General features: G+C 39.7%; 2 protein-coding genes across 2 annotated transcripts; one reads left to right on the forward strand and one right to left on the reverse strand.

The window, feature by feature from the left end:
• Positions 1-370: 370 nt before the first annotated feature.
• Positions 371-17181, reverse strand: prpf6 (PRP6 pre-mRNA processing factor 6 homolog (S. cerevisiae)). Its single transcript, XM_004545985.4, has 21 exons — positions 16947-17181; positions 16284-16446; positions 16029-16147; positions 15830-15908; positions 14780-14956; positions 14115-14243; positions 13892-13986; positions 13636-13792; positions 13218-13380; positions 12393-12511; positions 12066-12284; positions 5169-5291; positions 4944-5065; positions 4638-4776; positions 4384-4503; positions 3374-3550; positions 3082-3215; positions 2695-2786; positions 1974-2088; positions 1696-1822; positions 371-1222 (listed from the first exon to the last, which is right to left on the reverse strand). The coding sequence occupies exons 1-21, from the start codon at positions 17132-17134 to the stop codon at positions 1070-1072; spliced, it is 2910 nt and encodes a 969-aa protein (XP_004546042.3). The 5' UTR covers positions 17135-17181; the 3' UTR covers positions 371-1069.
• On the forward strand, positions 8616-10701 carry LOC106676357 (E3 SUMO-protein ligase ZBED1-like). Its single transcript, XM_014412799.4, has 2 exons — positions 8616-8992; positions 9306-10701. The coding sequence occupies exons 1-2, from the start codon at positions 8707-8709 to the stop codon at positions 10325-10327; spliced, it is 1308 nt and encodes a 435-aa protein (XP_014268285.4). The 5' UTR covers positions 8616-8706; the 3' UTR covers positions 10328-10701.
• Positions 17182-23245: the final 6064 nt, after the last annotated feature.

The following is a 23245-nucleotide window of genomic DNA, read 5'->3' on the forward strand; positions in this document are numbered from 1 at the left end:
TTTGTTGCCCTTCTTCTGCCTAACAAGCAGAATACCAACACTGACCAATGGGAGTGCAGACTGTGATATTTGATCGATATCGGTAAAGTTAGTCAGGTTGTTAGCTGAACTAGGCAGACCTTTGGAAGAATTCTGTGGTAATATATTAAAATTTAGATGATGCTGAATGATCCAACACGGCAGAACTATAAAATAACAGCAGGGATTATTGGATAAAAAAGATGGGAGACACTCTGCATGACTCTAAACCAAAGAGAACGGCAGATTTACTATGACATAATCATTTATTTAATAAACCTGAAAGTAACCTTTTATACTCAGTAATATTCTAAAAAGGTGGATTTAAAAATGAATGAATGAATCACTGGAATGGGTGTTTTTCTCTTTAATTATTCAATGCACATGCGACAGCTGCTTACTAGATGATTCATCGGTTGCATCTTCACAGCAGAGTTGCAAAGGGAAAACAATGTATTATTTGCCAGAAGGCGTGTGGGACCTGAAGCAAAACAAAATTCAATGTTTTAACAAAACAAAACAAAACACACCACCTCTGATCTTCAACATCAAGCAGAGCATGACTCAGGAGGTTTAAATAATAACAGAAAAATGCTGTGAAATCCGAGAGGACACCTAAGGGTACTCTTCTAGCACTTTTAGGAGAGTATAAGACAAGGATTTTAACAAAGAAGCCAAATCACAACGATAGCTGAGGCCACACCTTGAAACCCCATACACACAGACAGATCAAAAACGTATCCACAAAAATCTCACATCGCAGCCAAAGATCTCCTTACTGCATATCAGGATGAAGAGGGTAACCATCAGTCACTTTGATTTTTTATTTTTATTTTTAAAAAACATCCACAGATTCCGTCACTTTGACGTCAAATCATTACTTTCTCCTGACACATACAACAACAAAAAAATGTAAGGGCGTGTGTAAATACTTTAAATCTGCCAGAGATGGGCAAGTCCTGGTACAGAATAAGCATGTCAATAGCTGCTCACTTCTATACTGGTGACTGCCAGAGTCCTCCAGGTGTTTTCAGTCCAAATTTCCCCACTCTCAGAATGTGTTCTTGATCTTGCTGGCTACCTGTGCTAAGATCTCTCCTGTCTTCTTCTGCCAGTTTAGTACATGTTTGGACTCGGCACACCACAGCTCTCCATGACGGGGCTCTGCATTCTCACAGCGTTTTCGCACCTCTTCCTGCTGCTCCTGAAGCATACAGAGCAGTAATGTTATACAATCACAGCACAACACATGGACCGGCCACACAAACAAGTGACTACCAACTTTGTGAAGAAAGGAAAAAAAAGCAAGAATGTATACCATAAATCATGCAGCTGGAAAAACTAATTACATGTTTATCATGTATGATTTCACATGTTTACTGCACATTTTAACGACTGAACATAAATCTGAAAATTTTAAGTTTATAGCAGCTGACATATCCACTTCATACAATAACACTAAGTAATAACAAACAATTGATTCACAACCAACGCCTGGAGTAAAACTGGACCAATGCAATCAATACTGAGGAAAACTCACACAGCTACATGAAGAACTAGAAAACTCCACACAGAAAGCCCCCAGCCAGGCAGCAGGTTTGAATCAAACTTCAAATGATTTAATCAACTTATTAATGCATGAACAAAATAGCACAAGTCTAGACACCAGATCCTTACCTCTGTGCCATGCTGCAGCTCAAACTTGTAGAAGAAAGCCCAAGCATCCCCCAGATCTGGCTCAATCTTTACGGTCCTGAGGAACCACTCTCTAGACTTGGTGATCTTACGCTCACTCCAGAACAACCTGACATATGCAGAACATCTCAAAATGTTAAGAGTTTCATACAGAAAGGTCTGCTGAATGTAAAACACCAACAAAATACACATTTTTATATTGTAGGTTATCACAAAAAGTAATAGCTATTACTAAAGGGAGTGAAAAGTTCAAGTCATACTTGGCTACAGCGAGCAAGACGTGTGGATCATGTTCACACTTCTTCAAAGCATCCACACTCTTTGTCTTCCTCTGGGGCCTGGCCTCCAAAAACACTGCCTCAGCCCACAGGATACCTTTGAAGGAAGAAAATAAAAGGAGATTGAAATTTGTGCATTAAAGTCCAATAGTGCCAGTGCAATGAACGAAAGTTAAGTCTGCATAAACGTGAAGGGCACAGAGGAAAACAAACCATCTAAAGCAGGGATCACAAACTAAATACCCAGGGGCCAGATTCGGCCCGCCAAAGACTCCAATCTGGCACAGCCTACTTCAAAACGATTTTATGTGGTACACGGCGCTCGAAAATCTGTCAAATGTTTTAGCAAGACTTTGCTAAGCTACGAACCTGCACCGCTTGATGGATTGTCTGAGTATTATGGCTATCGTAGGCAGGAGCCTCGCGGAGTGATACGTACTGTGCTTCAACATAATATTGCCGTATTGTGTGTGTTTAACCTCTTTTAAGTTTTGTGGATATTATACATGGTTATGCTGAGGATATGTCGGCCAATTTCCACTGGAAATGCCTTTTGGTTAAACTGTCAAATTTTTATATAACTTTAATCCACATAAAAAACAGTTGCTTGTTTAACTGAAAATACATTGATGTTGGGTTTTTTGCACTAATACAGGTTCAGAAAAACAAAGCTTTTCCATCTATAGCAGCATTTTATACACACCTGAATTTGGGCACTCCTGCAGGGCTTTGGCCATCAGCGTATTGGCAATGTTCTTCAGTCCAGCCCTGTACTCCAATCTGACTGACTCCAGCCTGATTAATAAGATCATATGTACTTTTAGATGCCTTTATTTCAGAATTTATGGCAATAAATGGTGTTGGTGTTATATATGTTCTTGATGTGCCAGTTTCGGTTGATGTGGTTTTGCAAAAGCAAATTAAGCCTGCTTCTAGTTTGGAGGCACAAATATAATGTTTTCCAGCTGTAACTTTTTACAGGTTTTCATGGATAGGAGAGAAAAAAAACCTGCATATGCTAAAATACACTGCTGCGCAGGTGACCTTTTCCAAACTCTTCCTAGTTCCTTGTTGTCGTGTATTTTCTTACCACAGCTCAGCGGTCTGGGGATTCTTGAGCCGCGCCTTCTCGAGGATTGCTCTGGCTCTGGTCAGCTGTCCCACTCTCTCTTCCAAATGTGACAGCAACAACCACAGTGGCACAGAGTGGGGACACTTCTTTAACTGTACCAATGAAAATAAAAATCCTTAACCCTTACTCTGGTTTTTAATGATACACTCATTTTCATCAAAAAATAAAACACTTCCTTCCTTTGCATTTGTGGTCAATCCAATACTACCGGTAAAACAAACCCACGCCCCAAACATAACCCCATCCTCACCCCTTGGTTATAGGCCTCTCTAGCTTTATCCATATTTTCACATTGCTCCTCGATTTGGCCTCGCATCATCCAAAGCTTAGGGAAGTCCTCGTAGTGCTTCAGGGCCTCGGTGCACAACTCCTGGGCAGCTTCTATGTTTCCCAACACCCACTCCAATTTCACTGACTTCATAAACACCTGTAGAGATTACAAATACAAATGAGACCTATGAAGTTTTATATTTGCAAATGCATTGTAATACACCTGAAACAGAATAATGTAAAACAAGGAAAATGCTTATACTGAACCCCAGTACTTGCAAGTCTATACATCAGTTTTATCAAATGCCAACTTGCTAAGTTTTTGCCTAAATGCTTAAGTGGTTAACACTAAAACTTTGTGTTATCTGATAGGACAAGCAGTACAGCAAACATTAAGGCAGATTCTCTTACTCACATCTGTCAGCATACAACAAAGATAAAGGGGAGTGTTGCCAGGTCACTTGACAGACAGAGTGGTGGTTTAAAAGCTTGGCTGACACATCTGTCAGCCTATGTGGTACTGAACGGCATAATCTGTGGAAAACCTGCAAGCCTGAACCTGACAGTGTTCCCAGAAACAACCTCAAGGAAATTGCACCATTATGTAGAGAGCAGTGGTTTCAAAACAGAAAAATAAACTAACACTTGAATCACTCATCCAAAATGTGTCAGAGTTCAAAAATTAATAACACTACATGAAAAACACAATGTAGTACAGTTCATAAAAGGCCAGTCAAAGTGAAAGGACAGGATTGATTCAATGCAAACGCAGTCATACTCAGTGCAAGTGACATGAGATAACCTGAACAACTTGATTTCATTAATCTTCTTATACAAATATTCAGTTTCCTTTAATAGCTTTTTAGGCAATTCTATAATTCAACCAAGTATTAAAAGCTCAAACAGAAAACCAAGTATTAACTTTTATCCTTTCTACGAAGTAACCTTTACAATAGTTCCCTACTCTGAAATTCACACAGATACACTTACCCTGGCTGTTGGTGCACTGCTGCGGGCCTTGGCTAGCAGTCGACGGGCTCTTTCATACTCATTATTCTCCGACTCCAGTTTGACAGCAGCAAGCCAGATCTCTTCACTGTTTGGGTTAGCCTATGAAAACAGACAGAGGAGGACAGAGGGAGAGGAGAAGCAGAAGACACAGGATAACAGAGTTAGACATAGGTATACATAGATTACTCTAATATTTGACATGCTGTATCGAGAAGTGAATGCTTTTTAATTACCTGGAAGGCCAGAGCAAGGATGCTTCTGGCTGCTGGCACATCCTCAGCAAGCCACTTGGACTTGGCACCCATTAGCCACAATACCTCTGCTTTGGGGCAGTGAGCCACAGCCCTCTGAAGTAAAGCCTCCAAGGACTCTCTGAGAAATTAAATGTGCCATGAAAGAATAATGGATGCGGCGGCGACGACGAAGCAGCAGGTCATAAAGCACAGGAGCAAAAAAGAATAAATAAGTATAGTGATGCGAAACAGCAACTGTCACCTTCTGACTGCTAATGTTTGCATTTGGAAATTAAAGATTGTCACCTGGTGCCATGGTTCTTCTCAAAGTAGGCAGCTCTAAGCCAGACACTTTTTTTACTTGGGAATACTTGGAGAGCATGGGCGTAGATGGCCCTGGCACACTCCAGCGCCCCATGGGCCACACACTGAGGCACAAACACACAACCATCTCATTGTTAAATTTAACTACAACAGCAAGTATGTAAAAAACTTATTTTAAAAAACCCAAACTAATCTCTCTATACTTACACTCTCGGCATCTTCCATCCAGGTGTGTTTGCGGTCCTCCTCCTCAATTCCAATCCCTATGACAGCCCTTATCACAGCCTGGCAGGTAGCCACACTACTTGCTTTGTCACACTCCTCTGCGTCCTGCAGGGTATGAACAAGCATTTAGAAGGATAGACACTTTGGTAGAAGAAGAAGAAGGGTGCAAAAATTACTGGATGAACTGCTGGTATCAATTCTAGGTAAGCCATTCAAATGAAATGATAAAGTGATTAACACAAAAATAACTCTAATATTAATTAGAAAGAAATTTTAAAACTGACATCAGAACACCTGCAGATTTATAAAATAATAATAATATTAAAGCTGACAGACATTAATAAGCAAATATTTGCGGTGACAAGAAAAAAATACCACTGGCAAAAAAAAGAAAAAAGAAACAAATAAAACAACTATGCAAAAGAGGAGTTTCAGTTAAAGCCAATTACTGCAAAACAGCTGTGTACTGCACTAAAGAAAACATTAGACACAGTGGTGTGTTGTTTTGCATCCAGATGAAACATTACTGGCATCTCTTTGAGGATCTTGTGTGAGTTGTTTGCTGTTCTCACAAACCATTCATTTAACATGTCCCACACTTGGCAAGTGGATTGCTGGGGAGCCAAGGAAGAGTAGGGTTGACTTCAAAGTTGTTTGGATAAGTGTTCCGCATATTCTGGCTAAAAGCCGTTTTCTCTTCACAACAGTGAGACAGGTAATGTGTAAACAGGCAATTCTCTGGAGCCTTTAGGGGACTCTAGTCATGTAAATGTAAAATAAATCAGTAGTTTGTCTTTGCAAGGTTTTAATTTGCTCTTGCAGACTTACAAACTTAACTCCACAGCAAAGTCTCTAAAAGAGTAAGTCCAACAACAACCAATGAACAATTCGCAATAACAAGTTCGTATGAAATCTCCCAAAACAGATCCTCGCTTCAAGTTTAAGTGCAGCAGGCTGTTCAGCGTGAATCTTTGGGCCTTTTCAGAAACAGGATACGTCACATTATTGGCTTCCTCACTTAGTTAACCCTTTAAGACCTACCATAGAACCAAGTCCGCCAGAGCTTATATTATATTTTTACATGCTGTAGAGCCATTTTTGGGAGCATTTCAAGTTGATATACATCAATACAACCATTATAGCTCAAATTTAAATAATATGTCTGCATTAAGTGCATAGTAATAACATAATTTGCAAAAAAGTGCAATAAACTACAAAAAAATTTAAAATCGTTTTTGTTTTTTTAACATATATTTCTAGTTAGAGAAATTTAAGAGGCTTACCCCTCAAAACTGCAAATACAAAAAAGTTGCACAAAATAGTTTCCCACCACAGGAAATTTATTTTAAAGTGTCTTCATAGTTTTATTTTTGAAATACACCAATTTTTATATACTGCAGGAAAAATGAAAATAAATATTATAATGCAAATTTGCAAAAAAAAACAAAACAGCATATGCATCAAAATAAACTATTTCCAGCAGTGCAATACGAGTCCTAAGCATCCCAGAAACGACACAGAAAGTCATAAAGTCAAACATAACTTTTAAAAACACCAGTATAGGCTCATAAGGCCCTGATGGTAAAAAAAACTACATTTCCGCAAAATGACGTCACTTCCAGTTTCGGGCAGGTCATGGCGGACATGCGATAGTTCGCGCTGTTGGATATAGGAAGTGTTACAAATAGCTAGAGCTGGGCGATATAAGATTTTTTCATATCACGATGTTTTTTTCATTTCAGGCGATAACGATATCTATCACGATATAAGCCAAATAACTATATTTGTAAGATTTAAATGTGCCGTTGCTCACAAGTAAAATGTGAAATAATCAGCAGCTTGTTTTTATTTAAATATTTATTTCCCATAATAAGTTCAACAGGGTAGATGTACTTAAGGAACATGAGACTTTTTCAGATAAATAAAGGCAAATATTGCAAACTACACAAAAGGCAGCCGCTAAAGCGTTTAAGTTTCAAAATAGAACAAACGAATCAGACTCCTAAATTGTCAATTCCACTTAGAAACAAAATATTAATTCTAAAAATAAATCTTAGTTTGTTTTACAGAAGAACAGACAAAACTGACTAACTTTTGTCAATATCAAATAAACTGAGAACTAAAAGGAAATTCTCAATCTCTCCTTGTTGTATAGCTTAGCTTTTCAAACAGTTTTAACAGTTACTTTAGTCTGACAAAAGCCGAATGACGAATTAGCGCTTCCAGTCAGAGACTGAGGCTACGTCCACACGTACACGGGTATTTTTGAAAACGGAGATTTTCCGTTTTCGTTTTAAAAAATAATCCACACATAATCCACACACCGTCCACACATAAAGGCAGAAATGAAGGAAAACGCTGCTATGAACATGCCGAAGCAGCAGGTGGCGCTAGATTCCTAACCGTGCAGAAATGTTGGCCAATCAGAAGTCTAGAAGCCTCGGTGGGAAAAAGTAAACAAAGCTGGGGCATAGAAGCAGAACCGAGTCGGGGCATAGAAGCAGAACCGCGTCGTATGTGTGGAGGGACAGTAACTGTGTGTATATGTAAGCATTTAAACACTGCAGAGAGTACAAGTAACAGTAACAGTATTGTAGAAATTCATTTCACCGAAACAATAACGTGGCGCACAGTGTGACGTCAAAAAATGCGCACACCTTTGACGCTGCGTTTTCTCCGTTTTTCTAGTCCACACGTAAATGCAAAAACGGGAGTTTTCAAAAATCTTCGTTTTCAGTGACCAAAAACGCCGTTTACGTGTGGACGAAAGGTGCAAACTAGGGCTGGGCCATATTATACCGTTCACGATAATACCGGTATAAAGTTCGGCAACGATAGGAAAATGAAATATCGCGATAGAATGTGGGCAAAATGCGCATGCGCAGTGCCTTTGTTTTCATACGCACATGGCAGAAAAAGTATGGCGGCAATGGAGGATGACACGGACGAAGGCGCGTCTTTGAATGAAGCGGGTGAGCCAGAATTGGTCAGTAAAAACGGTGCAACTTCGGTGGTGTGGAAGTGGTTTGGTTTTCGTCCATCGGATACCCACCAAAGCAAAATTTTTTGTAGAACATGCAAGCGGGCCATCGCGGCGAAGGGAGGAAACACTACAAACCTATTTTATCATTTGAAGCAGAAGCACTCCTCTGAGTACAAAAAAGCCATTAAAGCACGTGAAGAGTTGTCCGCTTCAACTAGCGAGGTGGTAAGACCAAAGAAGATGACTCAACAAACAATCTACGTAGCTTTAAATAGCTCCATGCCTTATGACAAAAGTAACAAATGCTGGGGGGAGCTAACTAATGCAGTGACACATTGTTTAGCCAGGGATATGATGCCTTTTCAGAGTGTGGAAAGAGAAGGTTTCAAAAAGATGCTTAAAATGTTCGAGCCACGCTACAAGCTACCCACAAAGAAATACTTCTCTAAAGTCGCCTTGCCTGCTTTATATGAAGAGATCCGTACTGAGGTGTCAAATGCGTTATCTTCGGTGGAGTTTTTTGCGTCCACCACGGACATGTGGTCAAGCCGAACATCAGACCCCTACATGAGCCTCACAATACATTATGTGGACAAAGACTGGAAGCTACAAAACAAGTGCCTCGAAACATGTTTTTTCCCCGAGGACCATACTGGGGAAAATATAGCCAGAGTCTTAAAAGAGTTCCTCAGCTCGTGGAATCTTCAGGAGGAAAAACAAGTGTGTGTGACGACTGACAACGGGGCCAACATTGTGAAAGCCGTCGCACTCAACAACTGGACCAGACTTTCATGCTTCGGACATCGCCTGCACATTGCAATAGGTACGTTTTTTTGGGGTTTTTTTGCTATAGGTAAGTTAATTATAACGTCAGATTAAGAACTTATTGTATTAGTTTAAATGATGGTAATAATACTGTTTGTGTTATTAATCTCTGAATGTGGGTAGTTGTACTGCAAGATATATATATATATATATATATATATATATATATATATATATATATATATATATTAGAGAGAGAGAGAGAGATGTGTGTGTAAATAATTGTGTGTTATACAACTTAAATGTCACATTCCACACCGCATTAATAGTGCTGTTGAAACTGTGTTTCCTTTTAAATGTATGTCTTTTAGAAAGAAGTGTGAAGGACCCAAGGATCGAACGAGCAGTTGGAGTGGGAAAGAAGATTGTTGCTGCTTTTGGCCATAGCTGGAAGCGCCAGCGAGCTCTGCAGGCTGCCCAAAAGGAACTGGGCCTACCAGAACACAAACTCATAACTGAATGTTGCACTCGTTGGGGTTCAAAGCAGAGAATGATCCAACGGCTGCTGGAACAAGAAAAAGCTATAACACAGGTTTTAGCTGCTGATAAAACCACAAGGCACCTCATGTTGACATGGCAAGACATTGAAGTGCTTGACTCGGTCAGCACTGCACTGAATCCACTCCTAGAGTTTACAGATGCTTTCTCTGCTGAAGAGTATGTAACCATTTCATGTGTTAAGCCTGTTCTTCAGATGTTTAACAATGACATGTTAAAAGTAAAAGAAGGTGACACTGAGCTGACCAAAGACATCAAAACAGCAATACTTGACTACATGAACAAAAGCTACACAGACAGTGTCACAGAGAGGCTTGTTAACATGGCTTCTTTCCTTGATCCACGGTTTCATACAGAATATTTCAGTGAGAGAGAAAGCAAAGCCATCAAAGTTCAAGTCATGAGTGAACTAGAGCATCTTGTCCCACACCAGGGTATCACAGGTTTTTCAGAAACACTTCATACATCTACTGGTGACCAAACAAATCAGGGAGCTGTTAAAAAGCAAAAGAAGAGTCTCGGGAGTTTTTTGAAGGGACCAGTTAGTGGCAAGATGGAGGTAACTGCAGAGAGGTTATCATCTGAACTGAGATGTTATGTGAATAGTCCACCAGCAGACAGTGAGTGTGATCCTCTTTCGTGGTGGAAAGTTCACACAGTAAACTTTCCCCACATCAGCAGATTAGCTAGGAAATACCTCTGCATTCCAGCAACTAGCTCTGCATCTGAAAGGTTGTTCAGCACAGGTGGAAATGTTGTAACTTGTCAAAGGTCCTCCCTTAAGCCCGCATCTGTGAACATGTTAGTGTTTCTGACAAAGAATCTTAAAACTTGAAATGTAGAAAAACTTCCAGGAGCAGTAGCATAATTTATCTGTTTTTTGTTTGTTTTGTTTTTACTCAAGAGTTTGTGCAATATTATTATTTGACTTATTGATTTTGCACACTGCACTTTTGTTACAAAGCACCTCTTAAGTTTTGTGGATATACATGATTATGGATAACCATGTATATAACAGGATAACCACTGTTGAATTTTGTGTGGCTGTAATGCACGTTAAAATAAACAGCTGCTTGTTTAAACAAAAACAAATTGATGGGGTTTTTTTCCACTAAAAAAGTTGTAGAGTTGTATTTTGTTTTGCGTCAATTATATCGTCAGTTATATCGTTATCGCAAATTTTCAAATCTATATCGTGATAAATATTTTTTGCCATATCGCCCTGCCCTAGTGCAAACGCATAGAAAAATCTGCGTTTTCAAAAATACCCGGGTACGTGTGGACGTAGCGCATGCACCAGTTTATTGTATTTCCAGACTTGCTTTCGGCACAATTTACAGTGCACGCTACTCTGTTTTTTGTCAGACTTGAAATAGCCGAAATACCTTCACACTACGGAACTTCTATGGCTCTTCCGTTCGACAATCTCTCCGGCATTGGAACTATCATCTGTTTTCTCTTCGGTAACCTTCGGTCACGCTCGGTTGATTTCTCTAGTCGGCTCACTCTTTTCCTTAATTACCCGGGCGGTAGGGTGGCTGGCTGCTTCCCAAACAAATACACATGTGCGGCTTGGCACTTGTGCTGTACGTAACAAGTCACGTGACGTGACGCTGCGGCTGTGATTGGTTCGGCTCTGCGCTACGTAATTTGGATTGGCTGTTCTTTTTTTTTTTTTTTTTTTTTAAGAGGACAAGGGCGGCGAGGTCTATCGCGATAGTTTAATTTTTCTATCGAGAAAAAGTTATATCGCGATACATATCGTTATCGTTCTATCGCCCAGCTCTACAAATAGCTGATCGGATCGGCAAAGCGTGTTTCTGGAATATTATGTTTTTGTTGCTGCAAGTGCTTTTTATGCAATTTTTGCAAAGCTATGCGTGGAAGGAAACTGCGACCTAGGACAAGCTGATGGCATCAAATGTAAGTTCAACTCCTCCGGTTTCATATGCAAAAAAAATTATTGCACTAGCTTAAACGGTTGCAGTGCTACCGGGATTTAAAAAAAGTTACGCAAAACGGAGCGTGCCTGCTCTGACCGGCTTTAAAGGGTTAAAGTGATTCCCTCATTCAGGCATGACTCACTTTTGTGCTAGTGTTTTTTGTGTGCTGTAGTGATCTTACTGTTGCCATCTTGGTTAAAAAATGGGATGTGACAAAGACGAATGAGCATGCCTGTGAAATGGCTTGTTTATTGGCTGTTGCCTGGTCAATCACAAGTTGTTAGCCAATGAGCATATCCTCTTTTTTTTTTAAGGAAACATACTCAATTTTTTTCCCTTCAGCATGTCCTGAAATGAGTGACTGATCCCATTAAATCATATTGAAAATTTAAATGCTAAGAAAGCCATTTTTTCCATTTTGACTTTTTGTGACTTTTTGAGTCCTCAGCTTGATAGCTGAGGACTCAAAAAGTCACAAAAAGTCTGTTAGCCTTCAGATCGAATGCAGGTTTAAAGCACATCACAGTTCAAAGTGGGAGCCACTCATTTATGAATAAAAATAACAAGCAATTTGGTCTCCCTTTATCTTCTCAGTCATTTCAAAGAAAACAGAAAGCCCCAGAAACAAACCTGTATCCACTGTTCTCTGTTGATCTCCACACCATTGGCACGCAGAGAAGTGATGGCTCGGTCAATGATCTTTTCGACCATCTGAGTGTTCCCATTGGCCTCCTCCAGCTTCGCAGCAGTGATCCAGATGTGGCGATCAGTGGGGATATTCTCTCGAGCTTTGTTCAGGACACGACGAGCGTTCTCATACGTCTCTAACCGGGCCAGTGCCAGCCAGAGCTAGAGAGGACAGAGAGTTAGTTATAAAGTTCATTGCATATGTTCATATATTGTGCTGCACTCTGAGACATTCAGTCCAATTTCCAAATGTTCATGTTGGTGAAGTACCTCCACACTTGTAGGGCAACACTCCACAGCTCTGCTGAGCATGATCCTGGCATCCTCTGGTTCCTCCAGTTCAACAGCTGTCTTCCACAGTCGAACTGACTTGGATACATTTTCCAGCGCTATGACAGGGAACAGTTAAATAAGTACTAAGTTATTTTGCTGATGCTTTTTATTTTGAATAACTTCAATGCAAGAATTCATAAAAACAAGAACACAAAAACTATTTAACAAAGATCCTATAGAGCTCAGAGAACACACAAGCACAGACAACAAAAATAAATAACATATTTTCAACAGTGTCAGCTGGGATGGGAGTGTGCTTTGTATGTAACTGAGAAAAGTAGAGCAGAGGCAACTGAACATGTAGAGGCGGAGTAAGCTCTTCCTCAGAGGAAACGCTGATCCATCTCTGTCAGTGGGGTATGCTGCTGGGAAGTGTTAATAAGCGTTTGTGTGTGTGCGTAAGTTAGAGCATTGACACCATGGTCTCGCTTTGACAAGAAGCCAGAAACACAGCTGCCAAATGTAACTGTGATAAAATCTTTTGTTGCAACCTTATGAATAAAGAAAGTGAGCAGATCTGTGCGGGTGATTTTATAAGAAGATAAACAGATTGAGACTGGTCTTGAGTTTTGGCCCTGCAGAAATTAAGTTTCTTTCTTTTGGCAGAAATGGTTCATTCTGATATGCATTGCTGGGAAGGCGCATGAACTTCGGCTCATATCATAACAGGAAGACGAATTTCTGGTAATCTGTGAATAAATAAACACAAACACACAAAAAAGCTTTTTGTTAAATATTGGAGGGGATAAACGACAACCTTACCCTTTCTGAGGACTCGTTTCTTAGCCCTGACGTCTGTCTCCAGCTCTGCAGCTCGGATATAGATGCGCACAGACTGTGGAAGGTGACGGACAGCCTGGGCTACCACCGCTTTGGCTGTGTCACCAGGCTGGAGCCTGGCAGCCTCCAGCCACACATCCTCACTCTAATCCAAAGGGAAAACACTTATTTAAACAGGAAAGCACAAACCATTGCCCCCATTTGCAACTTATTCAAGAAGTAATGTTACGTCTTAAATTTAAGCAGCTGTTACATTATAATACTAGCGATATACTAATACCATATTCTAAGAAATGCAATCTTAGAGATTATAGGGTTAATTTGAGCAAAATATCCAGAAAACATCAGCATCCTTGTGTTGTCATTTAATAGTTTTATTGTACTGTTTAACTTCCTTTACCTTCGGACACATCTCTGTGCCTTTCATGATCAGGTTTCTGGCCACCTGCAACTTCCCAGTCACCTCCTCCAGCCTGGCAGAAGCAATCCAGGCAGGTGGGTGATGGGGATTTGTTTCCCTCACTGATTTCAGCAGCAGACGAGCCTTCTTGATGTCACTGAACAAGCAGAGCCACAAATAAGCGATTAAACACATATACACACAGCAACTTCTTTTACACAAATATAGCAATCTGATGCTGTCAGTGTCTCTCTACCTGATGTCTCCTCCATAAGTGGGGATCATAGAGTTAAGATCTGTCAAGTAACCCTTGGGATCCACTACTGTTTGTCCACTCACTGAGTCAGACACCTGAATACAGAAAACATGTAGACAAAGGGATAGAGAATAGTTAAGTTGTTTCTATCAGTATAATGGCAGCAGCATGAATCCTAGAAGAAAGTAAAAGTGAAAGTTGCGCTAGGTGATGCATCATTTACCTGACTGAGCCTCATATCCATGAGTGTGTTTCTGGCCTGACCAATTTTCCTCATATCCAGTTCTCCGGTCCCTGGTGTCATCAGACCAGGTGTCATGCTTCCTGGATAAGGTGTGTTCAGACCTCCCAGCTAGTAGAGATAGGAAACAATGTCAACAGAGAGGAGCAACACAGTCTGTGAGAAGTCTGTCATGGCACGTTTAAACAGCTCTTGAAACAAAAGCCTGAATCATGTAACACTTTTCTAGCCAATGCAAAATGACACAAATTACTTCAATCTTTTAATTTAAAGTCAAGCAATGACTTTTTCTCTGTTAGGAGGCTATACCTCTTAAAAAACTCAACTTTTTAAATCAGCACGCATGTCTCCATTTTCAATTCATGGACGTCTACCTGCATGCACAGGTCAATGAAGTGTCCCTTTCAAATGTATTTTAAATGCCAACAAAGTTCGTGTGACCAATTACTGTAGCAACAGGTGTCCAGTCTGTTAAACAGAGAAAAACTGAGCAAACTGCTGTAACTGGAGAGTAACTTTTTTTCCAAGGAGATATCCTGACTCCTGCTGGGCCATAGTGAAACTACACCCTGAAGTTTAGTGAAGTGCACTTGGAAGTAAATATGAGTTACAAAAATTATTTCTATTTGTATACACAGTATACTGACCCCTTGCAATGGGTCAACAGAGGTGTGGTTCTCTCCACTCTGCAAGTGTTTGGAGAAGAAGCTGTCGGGGACAGGGGTGAGCTTCTCATAGCGGGGATTCCTCTGGCGCTTGTTTCTGGCATCTCCCACTTCAGGAATGCTCAGCCATTCCTCCTCTGACACCTCTGCAAGCTTCCTCTGTAGAGAAACAGTAAAGAAAGATGTTGGAGAAAAGAATGGGATGTGAGCATTGCTTTCATTTACGATTGTTTGATAATACCTGAGTACCTAAGCTAAATGTGATTTACTGCACAGAATCTGCAAATATTTGTACTGATTAAAATAGCACCTCTATTTTAATCAGTATTTTATTTCCTCAGTAAAACAAGAAGAAAAGGGAACACTGTTTCAGAGACAAACATGCAAGGCACTTTTCACTACTAGGCTATGACTAAGCTATTTTCACAGAAAGATCTTAGCCTGGGAATTCATTGCTTAAAAATCATGAATCTAGAGACTATAACCGATCCTGCCTGTGGCTATCTCATTGTACAATTCTTCCATTTAAAGCACAGTGTATGCTGTACTGCCTGCACATGCTTACTATTTGCACATCCTCTACAGAGAAAACAAAAAAGCACAGTATGACAAGAGGGGCACCACAATGTCAACTATATATTTCATTTGTGTAATATACTGGGACATTTATCATTAAAGCCATTTATAATTAAAGCCATTTTTTTTTATATTAGAGCTATTTTATTATATTGCATAACTTTGCAATATATTGAAATATTTAATTTATTTTAGTTAGCTGCTGTTCTTACAGTCTTGGAGAAACTCTGATCACATAATTTCCTCAGGCATTAAAAAAAGCCTTCTGATTCTGATTCAACCAAAGAATTGCATTGGATAATATTAATCCTTTTCTTCTGTAGATATGATAATAAAGCCAATAAAACCAAAATGCATTTAAGATGCTTTTAGTGCAAAAAGAAGACAACATTAGATTTTTTTAACTCCATAAATGATACTGAAGAGAGGTTTGGAATATTAGGGTCAATCTCTTACCTTTAAATCTGAGAACTGCTGCTGAATCTTTGGTCGCTCCATACGGTATTTCTCAATTTCCTCCTTTTCTCTCAGCTCCCTAAAATACAACGACAACCATGAACAAAAGACTCCTGCAATATAAAATCCATAATATATTTGAAAACAAATACACTGTGCATTGATAAACAATTAAACAATAGACTCTTTTTTTTGTAACCTTCTTTCTTTGCGTCTTTCATCCATCCTCTTGTCCAGCGCTGCATATATAGCATCGGCTTCCTCATCATCTTTCTCATAGGGCCCACTTGAGAACAAGCTACCTGCATAACCATTAAACTACAAGAGAAACAACAAAGTATGACAAGATTATCAAATTAACTGCTCATAATAAAAGAAATTGGCTTTAAAATTGTGACTTGATCATTTAAACTCTCAGAAAAAAAAAACTTTATCTACAACAAATCACAGATACCTCATCATAGTTGGTGTCATTCAGATCTTCATCATCATCATCCTGGTTCTTTTTCATTTGGTCCCCGACCGTCCTCTTTCCAGGGGGTGCATGCCGGTCATCCACTGGATCATTGGCATCACGAGCAGGACCGATATCAGATCGGGTGGTGAAACCGGTGGCACTGGAGGGAAAAGCATTCATTTAAATGTGACATAAATAAACACAGCCAGGCCAAAATTATACCGCGAGGTCTTTACTCTTCTCTATAACACAGTGACATAACACTATTTTGATCACTATGACTTTTTAACTTAAATTTTGCTCGCTTGTCTAAAACAGATTATATATTAGATGACTATGGATTTAGGAAGAGCATATATTGACATTTAACTCTATTTGAATTAAATTTCAATTTAACAGTTCACGTTTGGTAAAGCAATTAAATCATAAAACCACTAAACTATTTAAAAACTTCATAGTCTGGCGTACTTGCCATGGTAAAGGAAACGATATGCACTTTATTCACGTATAAATTATATATATATATTAACCAATTAATTAATGTATTGTAAAACTACCTTGTACTTAAATTTTACTCATTATTAACTTGGGTTAGTACGATTGAAAAAAAAAAAAAAAGGGTCAATCTGGCTAGCAGCATGTAGCTTTAAGTTAGCTCACCCTCTGCCGAGACCGGGAACGTAACCGAGCGGAGCAGGCATCCCTAGAAACGGCTTTTTCTTTTTCCCCATGAGCGGAGAGGCGAGGGGCATTATCGGGGGCCCACCACTAGCCCCCGCCGCCCCGGTGCCTCCCGCAGAAGTTTTGGAGACAATTTTAGGCGCTTGTTTTGCACCAGTGCTAGCCATCGTTGCTCACACGACGAGACGATGCAGAGCCGGATAAACAACAGTCGAGCTTCCGCTCCGAGGAAAAAGAGGCCTAAGGTCTAGAAACGCCTGGCAGCGCCCCCACAGGACTGGCGGATTATTAAATATTATTATTACTATCTTTATTTTACATTGTATTCAATACTATTTTAGTTTAGTTATAGCAAAACTGTTATACATTAACTATTCGGTTAATATTTATTGTTTTGAATGCAACTTGCTGTGAGACTATGTGGATGAATTTATTTCTTTACTTATGTTTTCAGCAGATTGAAATTTGCACAAAAGTCACAAGAGGGCACCACATCCTGAAAAATAATGCCGCTATGGAAACTCATTGAACTCAAGGGCCCGACTGTTGCTTCACAGCAAGAAGGTCGTGGGTTCAAATTCATTCTGGAGCTTTTCTCTGAGGAGTTTGCATGCTCTCCCTGTGTCTCCATGCCTTCCTCCAACAGTGCAAAGACAAGCCTGTTAGAATAAGTGGATGGATGGATGGTGTTGCATAAACTATCATCTGACTTTTGTGTGAAAACACCAAAAAGCTACATATTGTTTTATTCTGAGATATTTGTACTTCATTCTACTTAACCCCAATGGTACAAACATCCTGGCAGTTCCCTGATAATCAAATACCGAAATAAACTTCTCACATTATTTCATTCATTTATTTTATGGTTTTGTTTTCCCATAACAATATGTCATAAATGGACCACCTGAACCTGACCACTTGATGGGACACATGGCACAGAAACACCCTAACTGAAACACACAGTGGTAAAATAGCAGTAATGGCATTTTCAAAATGGAATACTTACATGCATACACTAACTTAGACATGTGTTAGCATATTAAAGTCCCAACCTATTTAACATTATGAGGGAAAAATATCCATTATCCTCTATATAATGTGGATATTCAAACTTGAGACAGGAAACTGTAATAGTGGTAATTACATATTAATATGGCATTTCTGGGTTTCCTCCCATAAGATGAAATTAGTCTATAGGCTACAACACTGCGCTTCAATCACATTTAACTTCACTGATGCACAGTCTGAGCCTCGGCTCAGGCTTTTACATTTTTCTTCATTTACATCGCCTGAAGGGCAGACATTATATTACTCCCGGGAGAAGATGCTATGATGAAAATGGACTGTCAGGCACATTAGCCGATATATAGCTCACGCAGGACTAATTTAAACACGGAGCGTAACTCAAGCCTTTATTTCATCCAGCTATTGTATGGCCTATTTTATTTTTCCCTGATTATTTCAATGATTGTTTGATTTCAACCGGAGGATTTTTATAGTCACACATAGAAATCAGAATTATGTCAAGCCTGAATTGACAGGGAAAGGTGGTAGAGAAAACCCCACATCATATATCTACAGTCTCTCATAGTCCTGAGCCATAATCCACTTCAGTCTCATTAATGATAAATTGTCTTTAAAGTATTGGCCTATATTAAGAGTGAGAATTTCTCAGAGCCTGATCCAAGCACACGTGTAGTACCAAGATTAATTTGCACAATAATTGATTCATTATTCTCTGCTACATGAGTAATGGTTACTATACCTAAATGAATAGAAAAGGTGTCTCCAATAATCTGATTTACATATTGGTAACAAAAGTGTGTTTCCATAAGCATAAAGCACCTAGCAGGAATCCACAAACCACCTCACATGCAGAAACGAACACATTCAAATCTGCAGTTGTGATGGCAGTGGAAGCAGAAGATAGCGGATATCTGCTCCGGGGCTGGGAAGACTGACTGAGTAACGGCGGTCTCGCCAGAGATCATGCTATCATCATTTCCTTTGATGTGCAGCCATAAAACATTTGGCAATGCTTCCTGTAAATGCAACTGTGAGTTGGAAGCTGTGTCTCGCATTAATAAAGTTTAAAAAAATGACAAAAAAAAACAATTTTTTTTCTACTTTACCTGCATCATAGACAACTTGGCATCATGACACAGAAGTCTAAAAGGGACTCATTTGACTTCTACAACTCATCTGCATGAAAAAGACAACTTCCTATATATGTTTGTAAGCAAACAGATCATAATGGAGACCAAGATTTTGACTGACTTGACTTTTTTTTTTGCCTAGTCATTGTTATAGAAACCCTTTTTTTTTTTTAGAACCAAGCAGTGCTGAAGGACAATAATTTAATGGCTTTTTTTTTTGTTGTTTTAACAAAGACTAATCACTTCAATTAGCAAGAAAATGCATTTTGTGTTATAGAGATTCACAAAATAATATCTCTAATTTCATAATAAATACTTTAATTTGTGATCTGGTGATACACTGATGCTTGACAAACAAAAGTGTAATTGGAAGAATAAAATGTGCTCTAAACAAGTGAAATTACAAAGAGAGTAATTGTGAATATTTTAATGGGTGCAAGCATACAGTAATGTGTGCATTCTTGCATGCTTATTCATTTACGTGTGGGCCAGTTTGCATGGATGCATAACTGAGTTTAATCTATTTTTTCAGTGCACAGAACTCAGGATGGAGAAAACAGTGGACTTTCTGCCTCAACCTGTACTACACCAGATGTCTACAGTGTCATGTGAATGCAAAAGAATGGGTCCACAGCGGTTAATAGGAAGATACCGAGAATTAAAAAGATGCAACATCTCAGCCAAAAGCAGCATGTTTACGGTCCACTAATTGAACGAAGGCTGCTGTTTGGAGGAAGAAAGCACAGGAGGGCATATGTCAAGATGACAGGTTTATTGATATGCTTAATGCATCACCTACAAGCACACACCTACACTCACAAAGACACACATCATTCATTTTGCTGGGATTCATTGTGAGTTAATATTAGCTCATTATATTTTACAATACATTGTGGACAAAGGGAAAAAATAGGACACAGACAAAACCATTTTTCAGTGTGCAGACATACTAAACTGAATGACTGTGTCTTAGCTGAAAGCAGTCTACCTTAACAATGCCTCATTTCATACGTAGAAGAAAGTCCTGGGAGGATAAATGATTTATTTAGAGCTGATTAGTGGCTGTTTATTATTTTGAAACAAAGAGAAGTGTCCTTGTGGAAGGACAACAGTAAATTCCTATTAGGGCTTTCCTTTTGGAGTGGCTATCTACAGCTGTTTTGGCCAACAGATGTTCAAATAGAATTTCATTGATCCACTGAGTAAAACAAGGCTTTGGATGAGGATAGTCCAATAATGAGTCTAAGGCAGGATCTGCGACACTGTAAAAAGGAGGGAAAAATGGTGGTGGTTTTTGTGATGTGAATACTAATGCATTGACAGTTCAGGCAGTCGTGGCAAATGCACATTGCAGGTCAAAGTTAATGCTGCATTAGGCTAATTGCTGTGTAAAGAAAAAGACCCCTCCACTCCTCTCTTTAAGCAGTAATAGGATCACCACGAGTCTGTGGGAGGAGGCTTGTTTAGCCCATGCACACATGCCATGTTACATGTCTCCTTGTAGGCATTTAGTTTTTGCTCAGTGTGGGAGAAGAATGGAAGCGTGTGAATTACCCTCACTGTGGTTTGATAAGAGGTTTCTCATATTTTTTGCATTACATTTGACAGCTAAGACAATCCAAAGTACAACTGATTTGTTTCCCTGATGGGTGAATAGATAAACGAGATTATTGAGTGAAGCTGTTCTCCTGCCACGTTGCCTGTTGTCTGCTCAAGACGGCGGGGTTATTTAGACACGGTGAATCGGTTCATGATGCCTTGTGTTTTCTCTGCTGCTGAATTTCTTGAGAGGAGAAGAAATATAGATTCTCTCTGATCATGGAGGTCTCAGGGGACCAAACACAAAAGGGTCTTCATTTATATATATATATCTATATATCTATATATCTATATATATATAGATATATATATATATTAGGGGAGCAACGATACTCGCATCGATATTGAACCGTTCGATACAGTGCTTTCGGTTCCGTACGCATATGTATCGACCAATACAGAATTTGTAATTTATTTTATCAACTTTCCTTCTGACGATGCTGTCTGTATTGAACGCTCAGTGAATCTGCATTCGACTACTCCGCCTAGGCTGCACTGTCAAGCGCAGATCCACTGAGAGCTCAACACAGACAGCATCGTCAGAAGGAAGAGCACAGGGCAAGCTAGCGAGACAGAAGTTAAGCTCTCCTTGCAACATGGCAAATTGAACCTCCCCCACCCTCATTCAGATCTGGCGTTTGGAATTATTTTGGTTTTCATATCTAGCCCCACACACAGGGGGACCAGGGGTAGCTCGTTAACGGAGATTTGCCGTGTTGTGGCGTTAACGTCATTTCAACGAGATTAACGCTGACAGCACTAGTGGGAACACAACGAATATGACTGCACGTTTACGCCGACATTATCCTAGTGCAAAGACAAGTGGAAGCAGACAAAAACAACAAGCATGTATGCTACTAACTTTACCCGAGTCATTTAGACAGTCGTTAGCACATGATTCTCCTTATGGGCACCTGATATGTTTAATATTGTGGCGAGCTCAGACAAGGTGGAGACGGAGGTGTTGTTTGGTTCCCGTGAGCTAGCCAGGGAGCACAGCCGTTTATTGACATCTGCAGAAGAACACTGCCGCTAGCTAACTGCTCAGCACGGCAACCGCACAGCAACAACAACAGCAACACACAGGGCGCCCTCTGACCCCGGAAGGACACACCGTCGCAGCGAGAGGGCGTCACCCGTCACTATGGCAACATAAACAAAACATAACTGTACAAACAGAACCCCGAACAGCCCTGACCCGCTACAATATGCTGCTGGGAATATAGCCCAGAAGAAGCGTATAGTATAGCTTTTATTTGGGAAAGAGACATTTCTCTGTAATAAACTCTCTTTTCCAAAGATGAGTGATTCCTCAATCAGATACAGGGCTCGCAAAATCGCTAGCCCGACGTCCCTGGGCTAGCGATTTTTCCAGTCGGGCTACCAAAATCTATCTCTGCCCTGCCCGTCGGGCTATTGTAGGAAGTAAAATATATGTCAATGCTTTTGCATTCTTTCGGAAATGTAGCTGGCTAATTATGTCATTGGCATCGATGAGCCACTGTCAATATATGACATATTGCTAATGGAAACATATTGCCTCAGTCTTGTATCACAGGTGCACATCATGGCATTGCTAATTACACACAAGCATATTCTGTTCTTATATGTAGTGGGGGTTTAATGTATTATGTATTAATTTGTAATGTTCTAAGTTTACATGTTTCATCACTGTCTGTTTTCTCAAGCATATAGGGTCAGAGGTGGCAGCGAGTGAAAGGGATGATTTACAAGACAACAGTGAGACATGCTATGATTTACAGTTTGGAGGCAGTGACAGGAAAAAGAGCTGGAGATGGCAGAGCTGATGATGTTAAGATTTTACTGTGAGTTACCAGGATGGCCAGGATTAGAAATGAGAGGGACTCCTCAGTTTTAGGTTTGGAGACAAAGTCAGCGAGGTAAGCCTGACAGCCTGGACACGTGCTGTAGAGTGATAGTGGATATATTGGACAAAGCATGAAGATGAAGCTGCCAGGAAGGAAGAAAAGGGGCAGACCACAGAGAAGATTCATGGATGTAATGAAAAAAGGTTGGTGTGACAGCAGAAGATGCTGGAGATAGGGGGAGATGGAGGTTGTTTATCAGCTGGGGTAACCCATTAAAAGACTGGCCAGAGGAAAAATAAAAAGAAGATAGTTTCACATTTATCATCTTGCTTTTCAATGAAATAACATTTTGGAAAGTATCAGATAAACCTTTCACATTTCATTTTGTGTCAGAATGTCTTTTACTCTACATTAAGGCCATAGTTCTCACAGTACTCTTACCAAAAGCAGTAAGATTTTGATAAAATTATAAAACCATTTGGTGTTTAAGTATTACAGTTTTTCTTGATAAATTTGGTGTAATTCTTATATCACAAACATCATTCTCACCACTCTTAAGGCACTGCTCAAGACAAGCATTTTTTCCAACACAGATTTACTTGTGCAAAAGACACTAAAACAATAAAAACCTTTTCGCACATATGTAAAAACATGGAAAGTCAGTCACTGAGTTCAACTTGGTGATCAACAAATA

The sequence above is a fragment of the Maylandia zebra genome, linkage group LG20 (genome assembly GCF_041146795.1).
Source record: "Maylandia zebra isolate NMK-2024a linkage group LG20, Mzebra_GT3a, whole genome shotgun sequence".
Lineage (NCBI taxonomy): Eukaryota > Metazoa > Chordata > Actinopteri > Cichliformes > Cichlidae > Maylandia > Maylandia zebra.

What these genes read in the sequence shown, in the direction of transcription:
- LOC106676357 (XM_014412799.4), top strand. Translation starts at nt 8,707, where the DNA reads ATGTGGTCAAGCCGAACATCAGACCCCTACATGAGCCTCACAATACAT. An exon ending in TCGCCTGCACATTGCAATAG is followed by an intron (nt 8,993 to 9,305) that starts GTACGTTTTTTT and finishes TATGTCTTTTAG; the next exon opens with AAAGAAGTGTGAAGGACCCA.
- prpf6 (XM_004545985.4), bottom strand. Translation starts at nt 17,134, where the DNA reads ATGGCTAGCACTGGTGCAAAACAAGCGCCTAAAATTGTCTCCAAAACT. An exon ending in ACTTATGGAGGAGACATCAG is followed by an intron (nt 13,793 to 13,891) that starts GTAGAGAGACAC and finishes CTGCTTGTTCAG; the next exon opens with TGACATCAAGAAGGCTCGTC. An exon ending in GCAGTGCACCAACAGCCAGG is followed by an intron (nt 3,551 to 4,383) that starts GTAAGTGTATCT and finishes TAATCTCTACAG; the next exon opens with GTGTTTATGAAGTCAGTGAA.